The sequence below is a fragment of the Oxyura jamaicensis genome, chromosome 8 (assembly GCF_011077185.1).
Source record: "Oxyura jamaicensis isolate SHBP4307 breed ruddy duck chromosome 8, BPBGC_Ojam_1.0, whole genome shotgun sequence".
In the NCBI taxonomy this organism is placed as follows: domain Eukaryota; kingdom Metazoa; phylum Chordata; class Aves; order Anseriformes; family Anatidae; genus Oxyura; species Oxyura jamaicensis.
In genome coordinates, this window is record NC_048900.1 from 15,807,882 (window position 1) to 15,829,654 (window position 21,773).

A 21,773-nucleotide genomic window follows, 5' to 3' on the forward strand; every position below is an offset into this window, starting at 1 on the left:
ACAAGCTCCTTCAAATGCATGCCTGGAGCCAGAGGACTGGAGCAAGGTCTGCACGATGGTCTGGGATTCCTTATGTGGAAGCTCTGGGCCTGTTGCCGCCCACTGCACGTCTGCCAAACCTCATGTCCGCCTGCAGCACGTCAGCCCCCTCTCATCCCAGTGGGGACAGGGCAGGTCCAGCCTGGATTAGCCTGCCAGGTCCTCTGCTACAGATGAGGGCAGGATGTGCAACAGGAAACCAGGAGTGGAGTCTGGGGCACATGGGCGCCGGTGGGTGGAGGAGGGCCTGCAGGGACCTGCTGTGCTGAGCTGCCCCGACGGCAGGACACCGCCTGCCCTGACACTGCCCCAGCTGGAGGAGGAGGAGGCCGAGGGCTCGTCTGGCCGAGGTCATGTCCTGCGTCTATGCTCCTGTGGTGGCCCTGGCCTTCACCTGAGGACCACTGCTCCCACGTGCCCGCCATTCACAGGGAAGGAGATGGCTGGGGGAAGACCTGCACCCTTGGCAGGAGGGGCATTTTGGAAGCAACCACAAGAGAGAGGGAAAAAAAAAAAAAAAAAAAAAAAAAAAGAGAGAAAACATCTTTTTTCTTCTTCACCTAGCTCTTCAGGGCTTTTCATGTACATTCCAAAGGAGAAAAGAGGACAGACATGCGATTTCCTTACCATGGCCTTCACTATTGAATGCAATACACAAAAACAAAGCATCCATCACAGCTATTGAAAATTCCCAGTAGCTATTTGGCACGCAATGAAGGACGGACTGGCTCTCATGTCGCTGTTCACTGTTGAGCAGGCAACCCTGCGAGTCCCTCAGGTCCCACTTCCCAGGACACGTCCTAAGCAAACTGAAAGATGAGGTTTGTCAGAGCTCAGCTCGCTCAGGCTGTGAGCTTGTCCTACAACCACAATACTTAATAAACACGCCAGGACCCTGCAATGGTTTTGCCAGTGCCGTTGTGCCCATCCTGCTGGGTGTAGCCCCAAAATACTGCCTCCTGTGTGGCTTTTGGGAGTGGGCCAGCTTCCCGGACCTCCACATCCTTGCATACATCAACACAAACCATTGCTGCTAACCTAAAGAAAGGAGGAACACATACCATGCCGAAAGCAGGCAGCATGAGCCTGTTGCCTTCAGGAGGGAGATTTATAGGGGGTTGCGTCAGCCATGAGGGCTCGCAGCATCATTTCCCACACAGCGCAGGCAGGCGCCGGGGCCCCGCAGCCCCCGTGGAGCACAGGGAGCTGCTCCTGCAGGGATGGCCTCTTTGTGTGCCCTCATGCTGGCTGCGGAGAGATGGGATGCAAGGAGGAGCACAGGAAGCCAGACCATCACTGTAAATCCTGTCAAGTCTAACGATGTTCTCTCAAGTGTGTTTTCCTGACTTCCCTCCCAAGAGAATAAACCCAAAAGATGGCTATGTCTGATCTTTAGGTAACCCAGAAACAAAGTGTTTCCAAAACAAATAATCACGTTGCAGTCTGACAATGTTCATTATTACAAAAGAACATTTTATTTCACTTTTTCCTGGGTGTACTATATTGCAATGTAACACTAGGCAGGTCTATTATCATATTAAGATTCTTGCTACAGAATTAAGGTGTTTGTCCGTTTGGTCAAATTTCAAAGTTTTTCCTTGGCATTCTTACAGGACTTGTCACCACTTAAGCACATGAATTAATGGAAGTGCCAGAAATGTGGTATGAGTCTTGGAGCGGGCGCTTTCCAATCCGAACTTGCAAAAGTTGCCGGACTGGCTGGATGCACGAGGTCAGCACAAATCCTAATTGTGACAAAGGGGGAAGCGTACATCTCCAGATTTTGATCACATAGTAGATTTGTTTTTCAGGCTTAATATACTATTAAAGTTGTCTTCTTATTTTTGAGGCACTCTGTCATCTCTGCTTCCATTACCAAGGAATATTTACATTATTTTTGAGCAATAATGTAAAATGCCTTGCTTATATTCTGGCAATTGTATTATTTTTTAGGCACCTGATTAATGTAACTAATTATATAAACTCATAGAAACCATGCCTGAAGTATTATCCACAAAAAGTCCATCCATTCTAAGTCAAATACTATAGTTCACAGAAAAGTCTTCTATTATGCAATTGCATGTGAATATACATATGAGCAGTACATGAATCACTGAGTATATATGGCACTTTTACATATTTTTCTGGAGGTCATACAGAATTAGGAAAATCTTCTCTTAGTTGATGCACTTCTAAAATACTGTAATACGGTTTTGGAAAATACACCCCCCAGACCAGACAGTAAGAAGTTTAGAAAAAGTCAACAGTGCAGCTACCTGAGTTTGTTCCATTAAGTTTAAGCAATTAACAGTAATTTGGTATTTTATCACTCACTGCGAGCCTGAGGGTTTTCTACCCACAAAAGGCATGCTGCCTAACCCTGCTATAGATGCAACAGCCCAGCTCTCCAAGCACGTGGCTCGGCAAGACGACGAGCTGACCTAGCACCTCTAAAGTGCCCTGTCCTTCCTCCTCCTTGCCCAGACCCTGGCTGCAGAGTCCTGTTCCCTTGCTGCTCCTACCCTAGCATCCATCGACCCAGCAGATTTGCCTTTTTTTTTTTTTTTTTTTAACTGGCTTCTTAGTTTTCTGCTGGCTTAGTAAACTGATACATCCTGTGGAGGGATCAGACAAGCACCAGACCTGTAGAGGTACGAGAGAAGCAGCTGGACCATGTGGCCAGGGATGGGAGCAGGGGTGGACGAAGGAAACTGCCCCTTTTTGGAGGGGATACAGTTATTAGCTGTTCGATTGACTAAGCTGTCTCGGCAGACCAAACACCAAACCCTTGGAGGAGATACAGTTATTAGCATGAAAGTGCTTACACTGGTATAGTTTTTTCCTATCTAGAAGGTAAATAAAGAAATACCAGCACTAGGCACTTTATACTCATGTAATTGTGCCCACATGAGGGATTGCCCTGACATAAATATAATCAGTGGCAAACAAAACCTCCACATCCTCTAAGTGATGTATTAAAAAAAATAAAAAAAATAAAAAAGGTGTAGAACCAGTCTCCAACCTTCAGTTATGAGGTGTGCATAATTTCCATTCAGAAGATAGACCACTACACATGAAACATTAGACACAAAATAAATTATGGATTTAAAATGCTACATCTAGGACTATAAAGATTTTTTTAAAAAACTTCAAATGTATTCCCATATTTCAAATCTAAATAGGATAACTATACAGCTCCAACGATTACTTGGACATTTTAAACAGTTTACATTCATCAGAGACAACAGCACTTTGGTTTACATAATTAGGTTAATATGAGCAATGAAACATTTCTCTCCCTCACATTACATCAAAGTGAAATACATTTAGAATATATATATATATACTGCCAAGCTGTTCCAATAAGTGCATTCCATATGAGTAAGAGTAGCTCTTGCAACAGCTACATCAGTTATAGGTCTTTTACAGAACTAAATTAAACCACTTAAAAAAAAGCTTGTTCTGATTCTTTCACGCCTGACCCATTTCTCATTAATCACACAGATTTTCTGCAGAACATAGCCAAGCGCAAAAAGCAAGTCTGACTTGGTAATGTAGCAAGCCCACTTACCAGATTGCGCAGCATGCCCTGGATTAATGAGGAAATATTTATTTTAGATTGTCTCCCCACCTTTATAAATCAGGCTCAAAACAACAATAAGCTCAAGAACCCAGATTAACTGGAGTTCAAGACATGCAACGGCAGTTAGAGAACATTGAAAAGCAACCAACCTGACAATCATCAAAAATTATTTTACATAACTTTAAACAATCTGCAACTCAACCTCTGCAATTTATAAACAGCATTGCCTCCTACAGAAAGAAGTAGTTACTCCTAGATATTCTTGCAAAGCATTTATCCAGTGCCTGCATCTGACTCAAATATGCGTCGTTGGAGAGGATGAAGAGATCTCCTCCCAGCAAGATATTTTGCTTGGTTATTTTTTATATGGTTGTTTTTATTAGCTTAAATTAGCTTGTGAGTAGCATGAGAGTTATCAAAGACTATACCTGCCAAACTTGCCTAAGAGAAAGGATGGATAAATAAAAGGCTGGATAAATTTTAAAAAAGCTGGATAAATAAACAACTGAGAATGGTTTCAGAGGACAAAGTTCCCAGCCTGATGCATTAAAGATATTACAGATTATTAAAATATTTCAAAAAGCTGACATCCAACTGTATGATTTCCATTTTAATTACTATTTGGGAGATGAAAATATAGCCTTCATCACTGCCCTTTGGTAGGCTGAGAGTTTTGAGAAGTTAATGTATTCATTTAACCTCATTTTTCCAAATCTGCAAATGTTCCTGTGCTGAGCTTGTAATATAATACCAAAGCTCAAAAAAAGGAGCATATTAGCTGCTAAAAATACTATCATTTCCTTGCCAGAAGCTTTACAAACTAAACATGATTGCACTTTTTCTGAATCCCAGTCCTGCAAGGTGCCCAGCATCCTTGAGGGACACAGAGGACACTTGCTCACTTGCTGTACTGGGCGTTTAGTGGAGGATAGGTAGGGGATTTTTGAAATTAGTGTTTCATCTCCCTGCATTGACTTTTCCAATACAGTGAGTTCATTGCACCCCTTACACTCAGGTCAGCAGGAAATGGGCCCCTGAACCTCTCTGCATTGTTCAGAAAATCTTCAGCATGAGTCATTTTGGTAGTGACTCCTCTGTGACCTGTGGCCTTACTCTTCCAGCTCTGGAGGGGAAACTGCAGTCAGTGCCTCCTGCTGCATGTGAATGGAGACCCGGACTAAACCTTCCAGAAGGCCCTGGAGGAATTCTGCATGCTCCCTCAGACCCATTAAGATACCTCCAGCCCTTGTACATACAGAACCTTTTCTACCTGCTTTAACCATGTGAGAAAAGTGTCATAAATAAAAGGAAGGCCAACCCAGATGTCAGCTCCCACTGAAGAAAAGAGGGAACAGGGCACTCAACACCTGCAGGATTACCCGTCGAAGACCACATCCTAAGGGATTAACCAGGAAGACAATATAATCACCTGTTACAAATTATGCAATCCAAAGCATACAATTTAAACACAGTTCCCCTGTTGGGATTAGCCAAAATTAAAAAAAAAAAAAAAAAACTCAGCAGATAAAAACATTTACTTTTGCCAGTAAAAATTAAGTTACAGACACCCTTGTTCTCAGGGTAAAATAAACTTAAAATATCTTAAAACAGTGAAAAAATATGAGAAAATTTTATTAAAAATATATGTACTCCTTACTCCAAATTGCTTTGTACAGAAAGGACTTTCTGAAAAAGAAAAAAAAAATCACAAACTAAATGCATATTCAGAGTATGCACTTTCTACAGCATATTTGGTAGAAGCATTATTTCTGTAAAACTGAGCAAGAGGAAGTTAGTTATTCAGCTTTCATTTGTTCCCTGACATCAGAAGGCAACGTTTCAAACAAGGTGTCCTCTACAGTGAAACCAGTCCTCTTCAAAGACCTACATTCACCAAGTTCAGCTGGGAGAATTTCAAAGTGATTGCCTTTAATATCCAAGTGGGAGAGGAATACCAAATTACCAATTTTAGGTGAAAGGACTGACAAGTTATTTTTCCCAATTTTCAGAGTCTTAAGTTTTTTGCAAAAGTATAGTTCATCTGGCACACTCTCCACTTTGTTGCAAGTAATGGAAAAGTACTGTAAACTCTGAAGAACTCCTATTTCAGGTGGGATAAAGCGAATGTCATTGTAAGACAGATCCAAATATCTGATTTTGTTGCATAGGAATAGGTGGGATGGAAGAACCTCTATTTTGTTATGGCTGAAGGAAAGCCGTTCGAGACTAGTGAGTTTCTTTATATGCTCTGGGATGTATGTTATACTGTTGTACCACAGCTTTAGGATTGTCAGTTTTCTCAGATGTTGAAAACTTACTATTTCTTCAATTGATTTGAGGTTGTTTTCCTTTAAATCCAACTCCTGAAGACTGAGAAGGCTGAAGACTGCGTGAGGTATGCGCTCCAAATCACAGTGAACCAATTCCAGCTGTGTCAAGTTGACCATCTTCTTCAGGTTGTTGAGCATCACCAGCTTAGTGCCATCATTATGGATGCACAATTTTTGAAGATGACTTGAAACATCGACAGCAGATTGTGGGATTTTAGACAAATTACTTTTTATGTAAAGAACTTTAAGGCTTTTAAGTTCCCGAAAAGACTCCAGCGTAATGTTTTTGGAAATATCGTGACTTAGGGAGCCGATTAAATAGAGCTCTTCCAAATTTCTGAGGCCATACATCCAGTGGGGAAGTTCTCTGATGTCGTCAAACTTGACGCTCAAGATCTTGAGATTCTCCTTCAGAAATGCCAAGGCAGCACTGTGGATCTTCACAGAACATTGGTGTAATGAGAGCTCCTGGAGATTGTCCAACTGTGCAATGGTCGCTGGTATCATTACATTGTTAATAATTTCAAGCTTTAAAGACTGCAGCTCAGTAATTTCAAAAACAGTGTCTGGTAGTCCAGAGAGCATGAAAAGCTGTAGCTCCAAATGGCTATGGGAGTTCATCTGTAGCCGCTGTCTCAATTTATCTGCAGTCCACTCATTGTTTAAGTTCAGCTGTTTCAGCTTATTTTCACTGACTTCAGACAGGAAGACAGCAAACCTCTTGGAATAGAGAGGATCATACTGATCTATCATATGAAGCATAAAAGCAAAGTCGTTCTTGACATCTGGGATATCATCAATTCCTGTCTCTTGCCGAACATATTCGAAGGAATATTCTTTCAGCGAGCGATAGAACAACCAGTATAAGGTATAAAGGCATGTGAGGCCATAGATGCTTACAAAGCACAGGTAGCAATAGGAGAGTTTAGAGAATAGATGTGCCATCGTGTGATTACAGCAAAAATTCTTGTATCCTGTCATGTCTTCTATATCAACATTACAGACTACTGTAAAATTAACTTCTGAGACGAGTGCTGTGTTGTATGCAATAATAATAAGGAATTTAATTACCTTAAGCACAGTCTGGCGAACATACATGACATAGAGTATGTCACCCTCCTCAACATGCAGTCTAAATTTCTTCACCTTTTCAAACAGTGCTTTGGCCTGTTCACCTTCTTTCTTGTCTAATGCCCCAGGCGTTCCCTTATCCACAACCAGCTTCTCGGGGATTGATTTTAAAGACTGTGTCTTGACCAAAGTGCCTTCAGCGCTTGGCTGGATAGTATTAGACTTGTTTATGTTGTTCTTCCTGTTATCTTTCTCTTCAGAGTCTTCTCCTGATACTTCGGATAAGGCTCTCGTTGTCCAGGGAGAATCAAAACATTTCCCAAGTATTGAAATGAAGTGTTCAATTTTAGAGCTCGACCCAGGGAATTTGAACCAAAAGTTACTACACAGCATGAAGACAAGCGTGTGTATAAGGACAAGGTAAGGGAAGTACTTGGCATACCAGTGTAGGGCACGTTCATAGCACACCTGATTTATAAAGCTGTATTGTTGAAGGTCCAAATCAGTCTTCAGCCCTTTCATTTCAACTGTAGCTGGAGGAGTGGATGGCTTGGGTGGAGGAAGAGGGGTTGTGTCTGGGATTGTACTAAACGCATTTGAGCTATTAGATTGGTTCTGACAAGGCTGTACTCGTTTCGGAAGGCATATTATCTTGTCTTGCATGACCTGAAACACACAAAAAGATATCTTTTAAACCGATGTACAAACAATGGCGGCAGTACCACTGGGTAGCTGTCCTTGGAGTTCCTCCAGCTGTCAGGCATTCCTTCCCATAGCCTGGCACTTGATCTCACAGTCTGTGCTATTATTATTATCGTTGTTAGTCCCAACAAGATACTTGTTCTATATGCCAGGAACCAGGTCACCCCTTTTCATCAATGGTTAGCTTTCCGTAATTTGGATAAAAGGGCACTGAGATGATCCAGAAAAAGCAGAAGTATGGGTAATGCTTCCAGAAAAGACCAGGGATCTCCTGCACTGCTCTCCCTGGAGACAGACTGTTCTGGATGGGTGTATTCATCCTGGCAAGTGCTACACAATATTCAGAAAGAACTTCGGCTTTGAAAGCAGCATAACTGCATTCATGTGGCTTTACACTTAAACTGTGATGTCTATCACACCCAAAATGGCTGACAAAGAGCCAACGTGGGCATATCTATGCTGGGAGGATGCTGTTTATCTTCAGTCTTAATAAATACAGATAGTGATATTAGAGTCAATAGCATTTTATACATGTATGTGCACGGACATCATTTTTATTCAGTGTCTCATACAGAGATAGTTCTCACAGTACACACCCGTGGAAACAAAGTACCTGTCCTTGACTGTCTATAATGCAAAAAAAAGAGCAACTTCCTTAATTTGGGCTCACCATTCACGTTGGTAAACTCAGGTGAAATTGCCTTTAGGGACCAATCACCTTTGGTTTAAGTTGGGATAACAGTCTGAGTTCAGGGCCATGCTCCCCAGAGGTCGTAATTTTAAAATACTAATCCGTGTGATAAACCAAAGAGATCTGTTATTTGCCCTGAACTGGGATTACCCAAACTAAGAACATGCCTTCTACTGCAGTATGAATGTATCCTTTGACATCGTGGCTGTTGAAAGCACTAAAAATAGGGTATGCAACAAGAGCTTCCAAGTGCAGAATATCCTTGACGATCCACTGTGGTGTAGGGAGATGCTGAGATGAGATTACACGTTTTTAACCATAACTGTTGACACTTCAGAAACTCCTACCATTAATTTTTGTCTGTAAATGCTTATTCTGATATTTCTTACACTGCCATTAGTCACACTCTGGATTCATACCTCTGGTAGTAAGTTGAAATAAAAAGAACCTGCCCGTCATTTGAAATGTTTCCATGCATTACTTTCCAGCATGCTTCATCCAGTCCAGCAGGTAAACTTAAAGCTCTACTTCATGTAAACGGAAGCTCTACTTCATGTGCTTAAGCAAACATTTAGTTTATGATGCAAAACACAGCACTGTACATAGAGATTTTTAAACACTGACATCCTTTCTTTTCAACTGAAAATATTTTAAATGGTGAATACAGGTGAAACCATAGTTGATTTCACATGAAACCTGGGACAAGGTTAAGTGAAAATCTTAAACCATATAGGTGAGCAAATCCTCCTGATATAAAAGCTCTGTCAGTGTGTCCCTTTAGCTCCATTTCTGAGTCATGCCAAAATACGTGAGACCCATGTTTGAGCCAGTACTACAGCTTTCTGCTCCTGTGGAGTCCATCCCAAACAGTACTTTCCATTTCTTTTCAGCTTTTGGCTCTTCTGCAAAATTTAGCTACAGTGAGTGACAGTAATGTCAACTGTTTATGCGTCAGCATCCTCAGAGATGCTTTGGAATGGAGGAGGCGTAATATTAGTTGTGGGTAGTGTTAAATAAGCACATGCATTTCAAATCCCTTTGAAACACAAAAGCAAAAAGTATTAACATTTGCCAAATAGAGAAAAACAGAAATTACAGAATCACATTTTTCCAAGCTTCTAAGCAAAAAAAAAGGTGGTACAAAGAAGAACTTAATTTGATCATCTGTTTTGTTATGCCAGATTGTGGTGAAAACAGGCATACATGCACAAGCCAAAGCAACAGCTCTTATCTGAGCTGGCATCACTCTACTGACTCTGGTGCAGCTCTACTGATTTACAGCTGCAGAAAAACTGGTCTGTGTTATTTGATGTTTCTGTCCAAGCAGCTTTAATCCCAGGACTAGCAAATTTTTGCTTTGTTCATTGCAAATTCAAGAGATAAACAACACAGGGCAGCATCCTCGTGAGGACTGTCCTCGCTTATTGCTCCCGCCTCACCCCACCTCGGCCGATTTACCTGCAGCGTGCACCCAAACACACCGATCATCAGCATGGCGACGGAGAGATAGTCCGTGAACACATCCCACCAGGGCTTCAGCACTCTGAACGCTGGCTGCTGCTCTGAGAACTGGCGAAACTCGGTCACGGGAATCATCCTCCTGGAAAAGAGCAAGGCCAGCAATTAGCCTCCTGCAGCCAGCACCCACCGGTCTATGCGAGATAGAGAGAAAGATCTTCCAAGAGGTTTGACACAACCCACTCTGGACATGAGAGGCCCGGGATGCGGCACAAAGTCCCCGGTTGCCTCCCAAGAGGTCCCTCGGACACCCACCTGACAAGGGATGGTCGAGCTGCCACCCAGCAGCACCAGGGTCCCGTGCACACAGGGAGACCAACGTGCTCAGTGCTGACTCCCACCCCACCCAACGGGTCGACACGGCCTTCTGAACGCTGCCAGCTCCGTACGCGCTAGCCTTGATCTCAAAGGCCTGGCTAAAGCATTTATCCGGTGCTCGGATTTCACAGGCCCATTTAGCTATCGTGTTTCATTCGCTTCCGTTGCACTCATAGTGGTTTCTGGGATGCTCTTGAATATTTGTGTGCATACTCGCTACAGTCTGATATCTACTATGTTTTGAGCACAAGTTGCTAAAGTGCTTTAACTAACCAGAACTACAAGCAGGATGGGCAGATCAAGGGCTTTATCTTCACCTCAGATGTCTGGGCTTACATCATCACCTCCTTGGAGAAATCAGCTCCCGCACGAGCATGTACAGACAGACACCGATCTGTAAGTCTGCAGTGAGTTGTGTAACTGAATCCCTGAGATCAAACCAGCACAGAAACTCCCCAGTAAGTTACAGTGGAAAGATAAATCCACTTGGGAATGTAACAAAAATACTCTCAAGGACAATTTATGAAAAATGTCCTTTAACTAATATTGGAAACGCGCACCACAATCACCTCATGTCACAGCCATATTTTAAGAGTTTACAGTCCTGGTTCAGCTGTGTGCTGGAACCCATGGGGTGGCTTTGGTGCCACCCAGCAGCACGAAGGCTCAGCCATGAGGGTGAACATGCCGACACACTGCCCAGGGACTGGGGGGATTTGGCTCATCCAGAGCCAGGCAGCGAAGGACACTGCCCTAACTGCAAGTGTATGGCCATCTTACAAACGTATCACTGCTCCCATTGCACCGGTCATACTTGGGTGAAAAGATGTCCAGCTCAACACTCCCTTGAGGAGCACTGTGTCTCTGCTTGCCCAGCAGCTCCTCAGAAGCTGGACTCATCCCCAAAAGCAGCAGCACACACAAGGTGATGCCTGTAAATGAGCTTGGGTTAATAGCTGGGCTGGGGCTTCATCTCTTCCTGAGTAGGGAGCATAAACACCTCCTAGACCCTGCTCCCTGCGCTCTTTCAACCCTTTTGTGTTGCTTTTAGCATTACTTGGCCAGGCAAGAGAGTTTCTCTCAGCTTCTTGTCTTCCCAAGAGCGGCCCCGAGGACGCGATGCAGACTATGACACTAGGTGAAGCTGTGCACCTCCCTTGCACAGCTGAAGGTCTCCTGCAGTACATGCAAATTAATTTATTATTAATTTTATCAAGCTGCCAGCTGGCCTGAACAGATGGACACAGCCATCAGGACCATGCACACCCAGGAGCCACTCCTCTGGTCCATGTGTGCTCGGCCACACTGCAGCAGGGGCTGGGAACGCACAGCACAGGGACAGCCCTCAGGACCTGTGTCACACAGCGTGGCTGTTGCATTTGATGGGTTCAACTCTATATTCTTAGGGGCCTCTATTGTGTTTCCTGTTTGCTTTATTTCTTGTAAGTGATGTGTGGAGAATTTAAATGAAGGCAGATAGTTCCTGGTGGCACAAATGCATGCTGCTCTGATCTCTTGTTCCCTTTAGTGGTCACTGTTTGCACAGTGTGGCTCCTCATTAGCAGAGTGCACATACTGTCACCCTGGTTAATGGTCCAAGTGAGGAGACCTGCGCACAACCAGTCTCTCTGAGCCATGCCAGGGCTGCAGAGCAACACCACAATCTGTTTGCCACTTAGATTTTCCTTTATTGTTTTTGTTTGTTTTTCCTAAAAAAACACTGAACAATGGCAGTAGTACTGCACATAGCGATGGTAAATAAACTAGCAGTGTCTGATTACAGGATACTTTTTTTTAAGCTTCAGAAAAAAAGACATTCACAAGAAGTTTTAAATGGAGATTGGACACGAAGAAGGTGGATAACCATTTTCCAAGATTCTCTGGAGAAACCCTAGTGCTTCTTTCATTGTGACACCAGCAATAAAGAAAAAACACTGGAAAGAAACTCAGAGGAGCCTGGGCTTGCCAGCACTGCTGTAATGGCATGACAAAGAGTTATACAAAATTGCGCTGTCTTCATCTCCCTCTTCCCTGAAACCGCTTTCACACTCTGGCCTGTCCAGTGACCAGGAGCACATCCATTAGCAATGGCTTCAGAGACACAGCAGAGACACAGCAGGTCCACACAACCTCGACATAACCCACCTGTCCACAGCAGACACCCAGGGCCACATGCACAAACAAGGCCTGTTGTGACTCTCTCAAACCAAAGTGATTCTGTCAATCTTTACATTCATTCAAACAAATCAATCCAGAGATGGTAAAAATTCCTACTGCAGCCCAAAGAGCCATCTCTGGGACAGTACACCATCCATCGTAGGTCACTACCTCCTCTTACCACATGTAGATGGAAGAACATGAGTTCAAAATTTCATCTGGTGGAAACTAAGAGAACATGACTGATTTCAGCTCACCTACACTCAAAACGCTATTTAACGGCACAATTTATGGTACCCAAAACATGAAATGTGACTTAAGTTAAATACTCTTTTAACCCACCTTAGGAAACCCTGAATTCTAAATATTGGAGTAACTTTTCCAATTACAACCAGAATTTATTCTTTTTTAATCTCTTCTGTATTTCTAACAATCCTCAATCTCTAGAGAAAAGAAAACTGCACAAGAGACAAATGATCTGGCATTCTGCTACCAGTAGGAAATCAGAAAGAAACTCAGATTAAGAGTTGTATTGGCTCACTGAACAGTGCTGCAGAGAAGTGCTGAGAATTTGCCAGATGAAAAACAAAAACAACAACAAAATGGAAGGGGAGATAAACTAGTAGGTTTTTATTATTTAAAATTTTCTAGGATATAAAGAAGAGTCAATGAGTGAAAGTATGTGGTAATAAGATGAAATGCTGGAATCCAGGAAGATGTGCAAATACCTGAATCCCCCTGCAAAGGAAAAGGAGGGTCAAATACCGTACCCTGAAGGCATGTGCAAAGACTTGAAGATAATAAGCAGATATGGCTTTTGCTGGAAATAGAGATGTGGAAGAACACCGAAAACAAAACAAAAAAAAAACTCTACAACATTCAGGTCCAAACTCTTCACTGATGTAAACAGGAACAGCTTCCAGCCAAATAGCAGATATTTACTCCTGCAGAAATCTAACCACAGAAATCAGTTCATGCATGGGCAATGAGAAGCACAGCATGATGACTTAACGTGACCTGAAAGAGCTAAGGAGAATAAATAGGTTCAAGTGGGAAAGGAAAGTACTGGACACAAGTTAGACTTAATAAACGAGAGATTAAATCAGGGGATGACTCCGCAACAGCCACGTCACAAAGCACCTCCTGAACAATTGACCTTCACCAGGGGAAACACAGGGAAGCAGTGTGGACACACACTGCAGAACATAAAGGAAATTAATTAATTAGCTGTCTGGCACTGGCAGCCCGCAGGAGCGGGCAGGCAGGGCTGCTGGTGGGATCTGTGGTTGTGCCGGGCTTCGTGCTGAGGAATGGCTGCATAAGTGGCTGGACATAGTTAGGCCGACAGACATGGCTTCCAGCTGTGGCCGCCCTGCTGCCCCCGGTGACACCGGCGGACACACCAGATCCCTCCTGCCATGACACCATGGGCTGCCAGAGCTACTCATCTTGGCCCATGCTCAGAGCACCCTGAGGGATGCAGCATGGTTACAGGGCACAGACACGTTAATGCTCACAGCTGTGCACCTCCAATACAGCCCTCAATAAAAATGCTGTTGGCTCCTCACGGCTCCCCATGCTCCAGCTATTGCTAGGTGACCGTTGCTATTTTTAAGTAGATGCTTGTGGAGCGACTTAACTCGTTTTAGGCGGTGTTACTCTGAATGGACATGGATAACTGGGCGTCCCTGCCTCTATTCCACCTCTCGGTGCAGGTCCGGCAGCACCCAGACCCCAGCAGGGCACAGCGGGATGGCCATGGGCCGTCACCTGCTGTCCCTCCCTCACCGTCCCCAGGCTGGGGACCAGCATGGCCGTGAGGGGAAGGACGACCTCCAGACTGCTGAGAAAGCTGCTGAGCAGCGCGGTCTGCTGCCACTGCCCCAGCTATCACATCCTTGCTGCAAAGCCCAATGACGTGCCCCATGCTTTGGGCCTGGCCCACTGTCTGACAGAACGGCGGCACGGCTGCTGGTTGTATGTGAGAGACTGTGACTTGTCAGCGCTGTGTTTGTCAGGCTACAGATATTATTCACCAGAAGGCAAGCTCTCTGCCATCTTACTCTTCCAGCAGGTACTCAACCACATTGCTGTGCCCCTAGGCAAATGCTGTCATCCATTACTTGTTTTAGTGACTTGTTTTAGGTAACATCCACAGCCTCGCACCACAGTCGGGGCCCCTGGGCACTGGGCTGGCAGTTAATGTCAGGGTTGCACTGGTTCAGTTAGAGCAGGGTATAAATAACAGGCCAGAGGGAGAAAGGAGGAGGAACACAGCACTAGGACAGAGGTAAGGTTGCAGAAACGGTGAAGTTTAGAATGAGGAAGCACAAGAAGCTGGTGATATCTCTTAAGCTAACCAGAAAAGATGTGAACATTATTCGCCAGCTGACACTGAACCACATTTCCCTGCCATTGCACTGACCCCACCTCGGGCAGAGGACCGGCACCACCACCTCCTAAGCTGGCCACGAAGGCTAAGCCCAGCCCTGGGCACCGCAGCCACGGCAGAGGGGTTTCCACAAGAGAAAATTCAGACTGGGACTGTGCAGTCCTTCACATCAGAGATCTATCAAGGGGGGAAGGCATTGGGCTGGGTAGAACCAGCTCTCCTTGCTGTTTTAAATATATTGCATGTGTTAGGATAAATTATGAAATGCCTTTTGGGAATACCACTGCAAGTAGGTCTCTGGGCTGGTTCCCATACATGATTTATAGCATATTCATCTTCATTAAAGGAACAGAGCACAGCACATATGTAATAGAGGCCACAGCAATTACAGGAAGCGATGAGCTCGTGACTTGGTGGCAGGAACTTGCTGAGCCCTAGGGCACATGGGTCTGGCATCACACATCCCCAGCACCCGGCAGCTGACTGTAAGCGGTCACCGCTCCACAGAAATACTGTCAAGTCACTTTTCAGGTGGCACCAAAAATTGTTCTAACCACTTCTAGAAACAGGCTTAGGGGAATGGCACTGGACTATGCATGTTACAGAACTTGGGTCTTTTTATTTCAAACTCTCCGGACCCCCATGACCCAAAATTTGGCCTGTGTATTGGGGAAGTTTTTTTTACTGCACTGTAAACAGCTGCCCACAGCTGACTAATTTTAATTTATAAACCTTGGAAACTGTGGTTTTGCATGTGTCTGCTGGTTGTGGCAGCTACAAAGGCTGATCCTCATCTCCAGCACTTGCCCTGGAGTCCCCCACAGTTCCTGGCACTGCTTGTGTTGGCACCGCAGATAGAGATAATGAACCCACTCCACTTCGTCACCTAACTAGGAGGGGACCAAAAGTGGGCCCAGGGACAAGGCCTCTAGTCTAAAACAGCACTGATTAGACTAAGGGGAAAATAAGAAGATAAGGGCTGGAATTAGCAACTCCTAATTCCCAAGAGTTTGATGCTGTGCCCTTATCTGAGTTCTTACAGAAATCGTACATGCAGGGGAATGGTATCTGAACTACCCTGACACTGAGCTCTGGTAATTACCTTGCTATCTGTTTGCACTGACCAAGATGTCCAGCAATGGTCTGCTCCCATGTAATATACAGTAATACCTTTACTAGTAACTCCTCCCTGGCTTTGAAGCATTTCAGGAAACTAGTGTCCCCTGTCAGGCTCTACAGCCATTGGTGTTTCCTGTAAAATAAAATAAAACTGTTTTTTTTTTGTATTGTTTTGTTTTGTTTTTTTGGGGGGAGGGGGTGAGGGAGGAGTGGGGGTTGGAAAAACTACTTTGAAAACTGAGTATTTGGAAGTACAGCAAAAAGGTCTCACGTTGCCATTTCTTCAAACATGATGGGCTACTTTTTGTTCTGTTGATCATAGCAGAGGTTTTCATAGGAAGAAATACCATCATTTGGAAGAAATACAAACAAATGATGCTGTTGCTTAAACATAAATCCCACGTTAAGGAACTGGAAAGTCATTAAAAACAATCCATTTGCATCCAAACAAGTTATTTTTAAGAGACATATGTTTACTGTATTGTCAAACAAACCACTTGACATTTGTCTTCTCGGGGGTGAGGCTGGCAAGGAAACCTGGCCAGAAGGAAGGAGAGAGCGTGAGTCAGGCCTCCCGTCAGACTTGGCCATGGACTCCCTGCCTTGGGCACGCCACATCGCCCTGCCGTGCCTCCAGCTGCAAGCAGAAAGGTGCCTACTGCCTTTACCGGGAGGGATGAATTAGATTAATACAAAATCACAATATATAGCTTTTTCCAGTTCTCTGCAAGTGATTGAGTCTGAACTCAGAGCAAGCCCAAACTTCTCTGCAAAGCCATTGGAGCTGTGCTGATGCTACACGTAACCACAGCCACCGTTAGGCTGCCACGCGGGGAGCAGACAAAATACAGCCAGCCCGTAGGACGCGTTATTCCATCACCCACAGTTTGGTGGCCCTACAGCCTGTGCCCTGCCTAACGCCTGCAGCCAGTGTCACGGGTTCAGAGGTGGCAGTGACCGCCCTGTCCCTGCTGTGGTGCCCAGGGAGCCGCTCCCAGCCCCAAATCCAGACCTCAGAGCAGACCTGAAGAATGTAATGAGGAAGCGACTTTAATAATTACGCGTCAAAGTATATGCTGCAATTTCCACCTACACATCCAGTAAGCGCCGCCTTGGCGACAGCATCCCATACAATACCCTTGTTGTTTTAATTGAGCCTCGGTCCTTTTTCATGCATTACACACCAAAAATACTTCCTATTGTCAGCAGCTCTTTGACTTCTGTTTGGTTGGACTGAAGACAAAAAAATGTTCAGGGCCAGATTCTGCCAGATAAAATCTCAGCGGAATCGATAGCAGCTCTTTTGTACCATAGCACTGTGTGGAGATCTAGCTTTGCTGAACTCTTTTTCCAAATTTAAAGAGAAGTGAACTCTGTACATTTCCATGGGAAACTCTCTGCTTTTTGGCTTTGGCGATCACATTCTTAGTTTATCAGGGCTATCACTCAAGCCTAGGACCCTCTTTCCAGAGCTGCAAAATGTTCTTAATGCACGTGAAAACCTTTAACAGCAAATCCAAGAGCAAGAGACTATCCAGAAAGTACTATTTTAGTACTGCTGAAATACATCTGAATGATCGAGAAAAGGAAATGCTGATTAAGTTTTAATCGAAGTTACACCAGGCTTTCCACAAACACTGATATACTCAGATAATGAAGACAGGAACCATGTCATAGGATAGACAATATTACATAAACTAGTGCCACTCATTGTCAAAGGAATATTCAGGGACTCCAGGCTAAAACAAGTGCTCTGAATAAAAAATGTTCAGATGATATAATTAAAAGTTAATTCCTAATTGGGACATGAAGCACAAAGGGTCCATTCTGAGTCTAAGCTACTCAACCATCTGAGAAGTTAGTTAAAAACTTTTAATGCAGTGATTGAGCCAAAAACATTAAAGAAATGCTGCTTTCACGATTTGTGAGACTACTTCGCATAAGGGATCTTTTCTGCTCCTGCTCGCATGCTACACAAGAGAGCTTTCTAAACTTCGCAATAGTCTCGTAAAACACGAATCCCCAAACGCCCAAATAAACATGCGGGCATTCTCAGCCTGAAGCACAGCTGATGCATTTTCCTGCCCCCAAAACATCCTTTGTAACAAAAATCCCCAACAATGAAAACATAGCTCAGTCCCACCCGCACTCCTGAAAAAATGAAGACTAACATATAGAAACTCAAGCACGGGTATTCTTACAACTGGCATGATCATCTTGTTTGGATGCAAACTGGTAAGACAAGCATGAACAGCTACAAAACCCTAATTGCTACTCATGCAGGAAGACTTTTAAAGATCACAAACCTCAGAGGTTTGGAAAACTAGAGCTACCTGCCTAAATTCTTTACCAGACTTTTTCAGTGCAGTGCCCAGCCGCGGCCTGCTGGAGGGATCAGCTCCAAACGCACTCCATCAGAATGCCCACTGGTGCCCCACAGAACAAGAGGATGTATCCACTGAGCCCCAGCTTCATCAGATCACATGGGGCTTGGGGCAGGCGGCACCTTTTCTGACAATACTGCCCACAAACACACACTTCGCACTGTAAGTTCACATGAGAACAGCCTACAGCTGGGACTACTGCTCAGGCACGCACCCTGGCTGGCAAATAAAGAGAGAGACCTGACAGCATGCTCTCAGAACACCAAACTGCTTCCTTACAGCAACCTATGCTCCCGAGCTGCCGCAGGGCGACGTGAAGGCAGCATGTGTCAGCCCCTCACCATGCGGTGGTCTGAGGCAGCACCCGACCCATGCTCTGCTTCACGGCCAGCTCCAGAGCAAGCATGCAGTCCAAGCTCCTACCTCGTTTCCAACGGTGAGCAAATGAAATTGGAAGTGTTCTCAGCACGTTAGCAGTCTCATTGCTGGCTTGTTGAATTTTGGATTCCCATCAACGCAAAATCACTGGATGCTATGCCACTGAAGGGAAACGTGGGCTGGTGTCTCGCTGTTTTCAGCAGAGCATCGCTTAGTCCAGAATTTGAAGTTGGTATACAAGGCTGGGTGCTGCTTGCCTAAAGGTGAAAGGAAGAGTTGAAAGTTGACTTTGACAGAGAAAAAATGGGCCTTTTAAACTACTCTACAGGAGCAGACTCTGCCGCCCATGCTGGTTCAGGGGATCTCCACGCTCACCCCAGCAGCAGCACCAGCAACTTTCCAGGAGAGCTGCAGCATGCTGCCCTGCAGGGGGCATTTCTTTCACTGCTGAAACACGAGAAGTAGACCCTACACATTACTACAAGCTTATCTGAGATAACACAGCCAAGAAGAACCCAGCGCTCCAGCTTAAAGCAGGATTCTCCCAAACAATTAGAAAATGCGTAAAGCACATACATGGCACTGCCCTACCTACCTGATCAAACACTCCACTGACAAACTGCCCCTTCATGGAAACAGCCAACACAACCTCCACACTGGAAAAAAAAAAAATGAGAAAAAAATATCCTTATCCAAGCTCCGGGCTCTCTGGATGATGCAGCTCTAGGGTCTGTCCTGTGCCTGACCAGCCACTGCATCAGGCACCAAGGCACCAAACGAGCGTGGTGTGGGAAGGCGGAGCTGGGGCTGCGAGCCTCGCAGGCAGCCCGAGATGCTGCGCCTGCCTGGGGACGGGACAGCACCAGGCCTGCCCTCCGCTGCAGTGGGAAGCGACACGGCACTGTCGCATCTGCCCAGGGAGTGAACCATCTTCCTCGGGGGACAGAGGTCTCAGGAACAGAGAACCCAACCAAAGCCATCATGCTACGGCTTGAGCTTGCACCAGAGCTGGGTCGCACAGAACCGCTGGGAGTGCAGCTCGGGGATGAAGCAGAGAGAAAAGTTTCCATTATGTCGAACACATGAAATCCCACACTAGCTAACAGTCTCCTTACAAACCATTTCGGAAAGAGAGCGGCTTCTTTGCTGTACTGAGATTTTGGAGTACGTATTTTGGAGTTCCTGTCTTTTTTCCCTGATGTACAATGTTTCCTCTTCAGGCAGTTCTTTACCACACGTCCCCCTCCGCTGCCCTTCACAGCTCCCCAGCAGCGAGGACAGGATCTTTTCACTCCATTTTCTCAACATGGAAAAAAAAAAACAACAAAAAAAAAACTGTAAAATTAAACTCTAGCTCCTGCTATTGTGAATTGTTTGGAGTACCATTGGAGATTTTTCACTTCCTGCAGCATTCAAAGAGGCTTGGGCTGGGAAATGCCTTTCTGGCAACAAACAGGGGCCACTTGAATCAATGCTAAGAGGTCAATGGACAATCGGGGGAACTGCTGCTCCCAACAGCCTCCGGCCCATTTTGTTTCGGACCCTGGGGTCACTCAGGTGACCCCGATGCTGTTTCACCCTCCCTGCCTCCAGCCATGACGCTGCCCCACTTGCGGGCAGAGCCCTTACCGGGGGCCTCCAGCCCCAGGAGGTGGCTCTGGTGGTGCTGCCGCAGGAAGCAGCCCGGGCTGCCACAGGATCCGGCTGCCTGATAGTGCCGGGTGCTGAAGCAAGGAACTTCTGTGGAGTTCAGGAGTCTCCAGTGATGGTCTCCTCTGGCAGCCAGTGCTGGCCGTGTCCGATGCCGGGCACGCGAAGTAATGGATTTTTAGGGTTTATGTCAGAAAGTTTTTTCTTAAAAGTTATTCCAGCAGTAAACAGCAAACAATTAAAAAAAAAAAAAAAAGCCACCACAGAACGGTGTTATTATTGTAAAACCTACAGCGGGGCCTGTTACTACCCAGACGGGAGGAAAGCAGCATCACTGCTGCCACGCATTTTAGCAAACTCAGAGTGCAACTGGAAAAGGAAATGATTCAGAAACCACAGGTGCTCAGTGCGGGCTGCTGTGCCTCGCTGGCAGCCCTGGGCACAGGCGAGGTGCCGGGAACCCGAGGCCAGGTCGCGCTGCTCAGCCCGGCTCCGGCTGCTGACTGCGGTGTGTCCGGGGAACAACGAGAACAGGCCCAGGGATGGGAGCACTGCCCTCGGACTGCATCCACCGTGCCAGAAAGAAAAGTAAAAGCGGCTCTGAAATCGCAGCGGGGAGGGGAGACGTGCCCCCTCGGCTGAACAGGGAAGGCATTTTCCCCGTACTGCCATCTTTTCTCTTTTCCCCCACCGCCTCGCAAGGCACCCCTCTGCCTCCGCGGGCTCTTCTCCAGCATCCTGCAGGGCTGCGGCGCTGCTGGGTGCAAACGCGCACACGTGTGTGGTGAAACCCCGCTGCTCACCGACCCCGGGTCCGACCTCGGAGCAAGCGATTACAAAAACCCCACCAGGCCACATCTCGCACACTCGTTTCTGCACATTCCCCCCTTTCACACGTTTTCTTCCCAATGAAATTCCAGCAGACGCATCCTGCAGCCTTCCCCAGCCTCTCACCCTGCTTGGCCAACTCTCCCCGGCGAGCTGCAGCGGCTGCTGGCGAGCACCCACCAGGGCAGGGCGAGGCGAGGCGGGGCAGCCCGCAGCCGGTGCAGCAGCACCGGGACGGCCCCGCTCCGTGCCCCCGGCCGGCTCGGGAGGGCCGCGAGCCCCCAGCACCCCCCCGGGGCCCCACCGGCTGTGCCGCGGGGGAAGACCCGCCGGCCGCGGTTCCCCGGAGCCGCCCTCCGGGGCTGCCTCGTCCCGGGGAGGGCAGCGCGGAGCCGCCTCCGCCCAGCGGCAGGCCCCGGGCACGGAGCCTCCCGGAGCCCGCTCCCGGCGCCGCGGGGCCTACCTACCTGCTGCCTGCCGGCTCGGCGCGGGGTCACGGGCGGCGGCCGGCCGGGCGGGCGCTCATGCCGCGGTGCGGAGCCGAGCCGAGTCGAGCCGAGCGGGGCCGGGCAGGGCAGAGCCGCCCGGGCGGGGCCGGGCGGGGCGGGGCCCA

General features: G+C 46.4%; 1 protein-coding gene across 1 annotated transcript; it reads right to left on the bottom strand.

Annotated features, from left to right (window-relative positions):
• Positions 1 to 1,491: 1,491 nt before the first annotated feature.
• On the bottom strand, positions 1,492 to 21,392 carry LRRC8C (leucine rich repeat containing 8 VRAC subunit C). Its single transcript, XM_035333207.1, has 4 exons — positions 21,287 to 21,392; positions 18,728 to 18,939; positions 9,875 to 10,016; positions 1,492 to 7,689 (listed from the first exon to the last, which is right to left on the bottom strand). Exons 3-4 carry the CDS (start codon positions 10,010 to 10,012, stop codon positions 5,419 to 5,421), a joined length of 2,409 nt encoding a protein of 802 aa, XP_035189098.1. The 5' UTR covers positions 10,013 to 10,016; positions 18,728 to 18,939; positions 21,287 to 21,392; the 3' UTR covers positions 1,492 to 5,418.
• Between the last annotated feature and the right edge of the window lie 381 nt (positions 21,393 to 21,773).

Excerpts from the sequence above, each read along its gene's own strand:
- LRRC8C (XM_035333207.1), bottom strand. The coding sequence starts at position 10,012 with ATGATTCCCGTGACCGAGTTTCGCCAGTTCTCAGAGCAGCAGCCAGCG. Across the intron at positions 7,690-9,874 it reads TGTTTGGGTGCACGCTGCAG|GTCATGCAAGACAAGATAAT; the intron begins GTAAATCGGCCG and ends TGTGTGTTTCAG.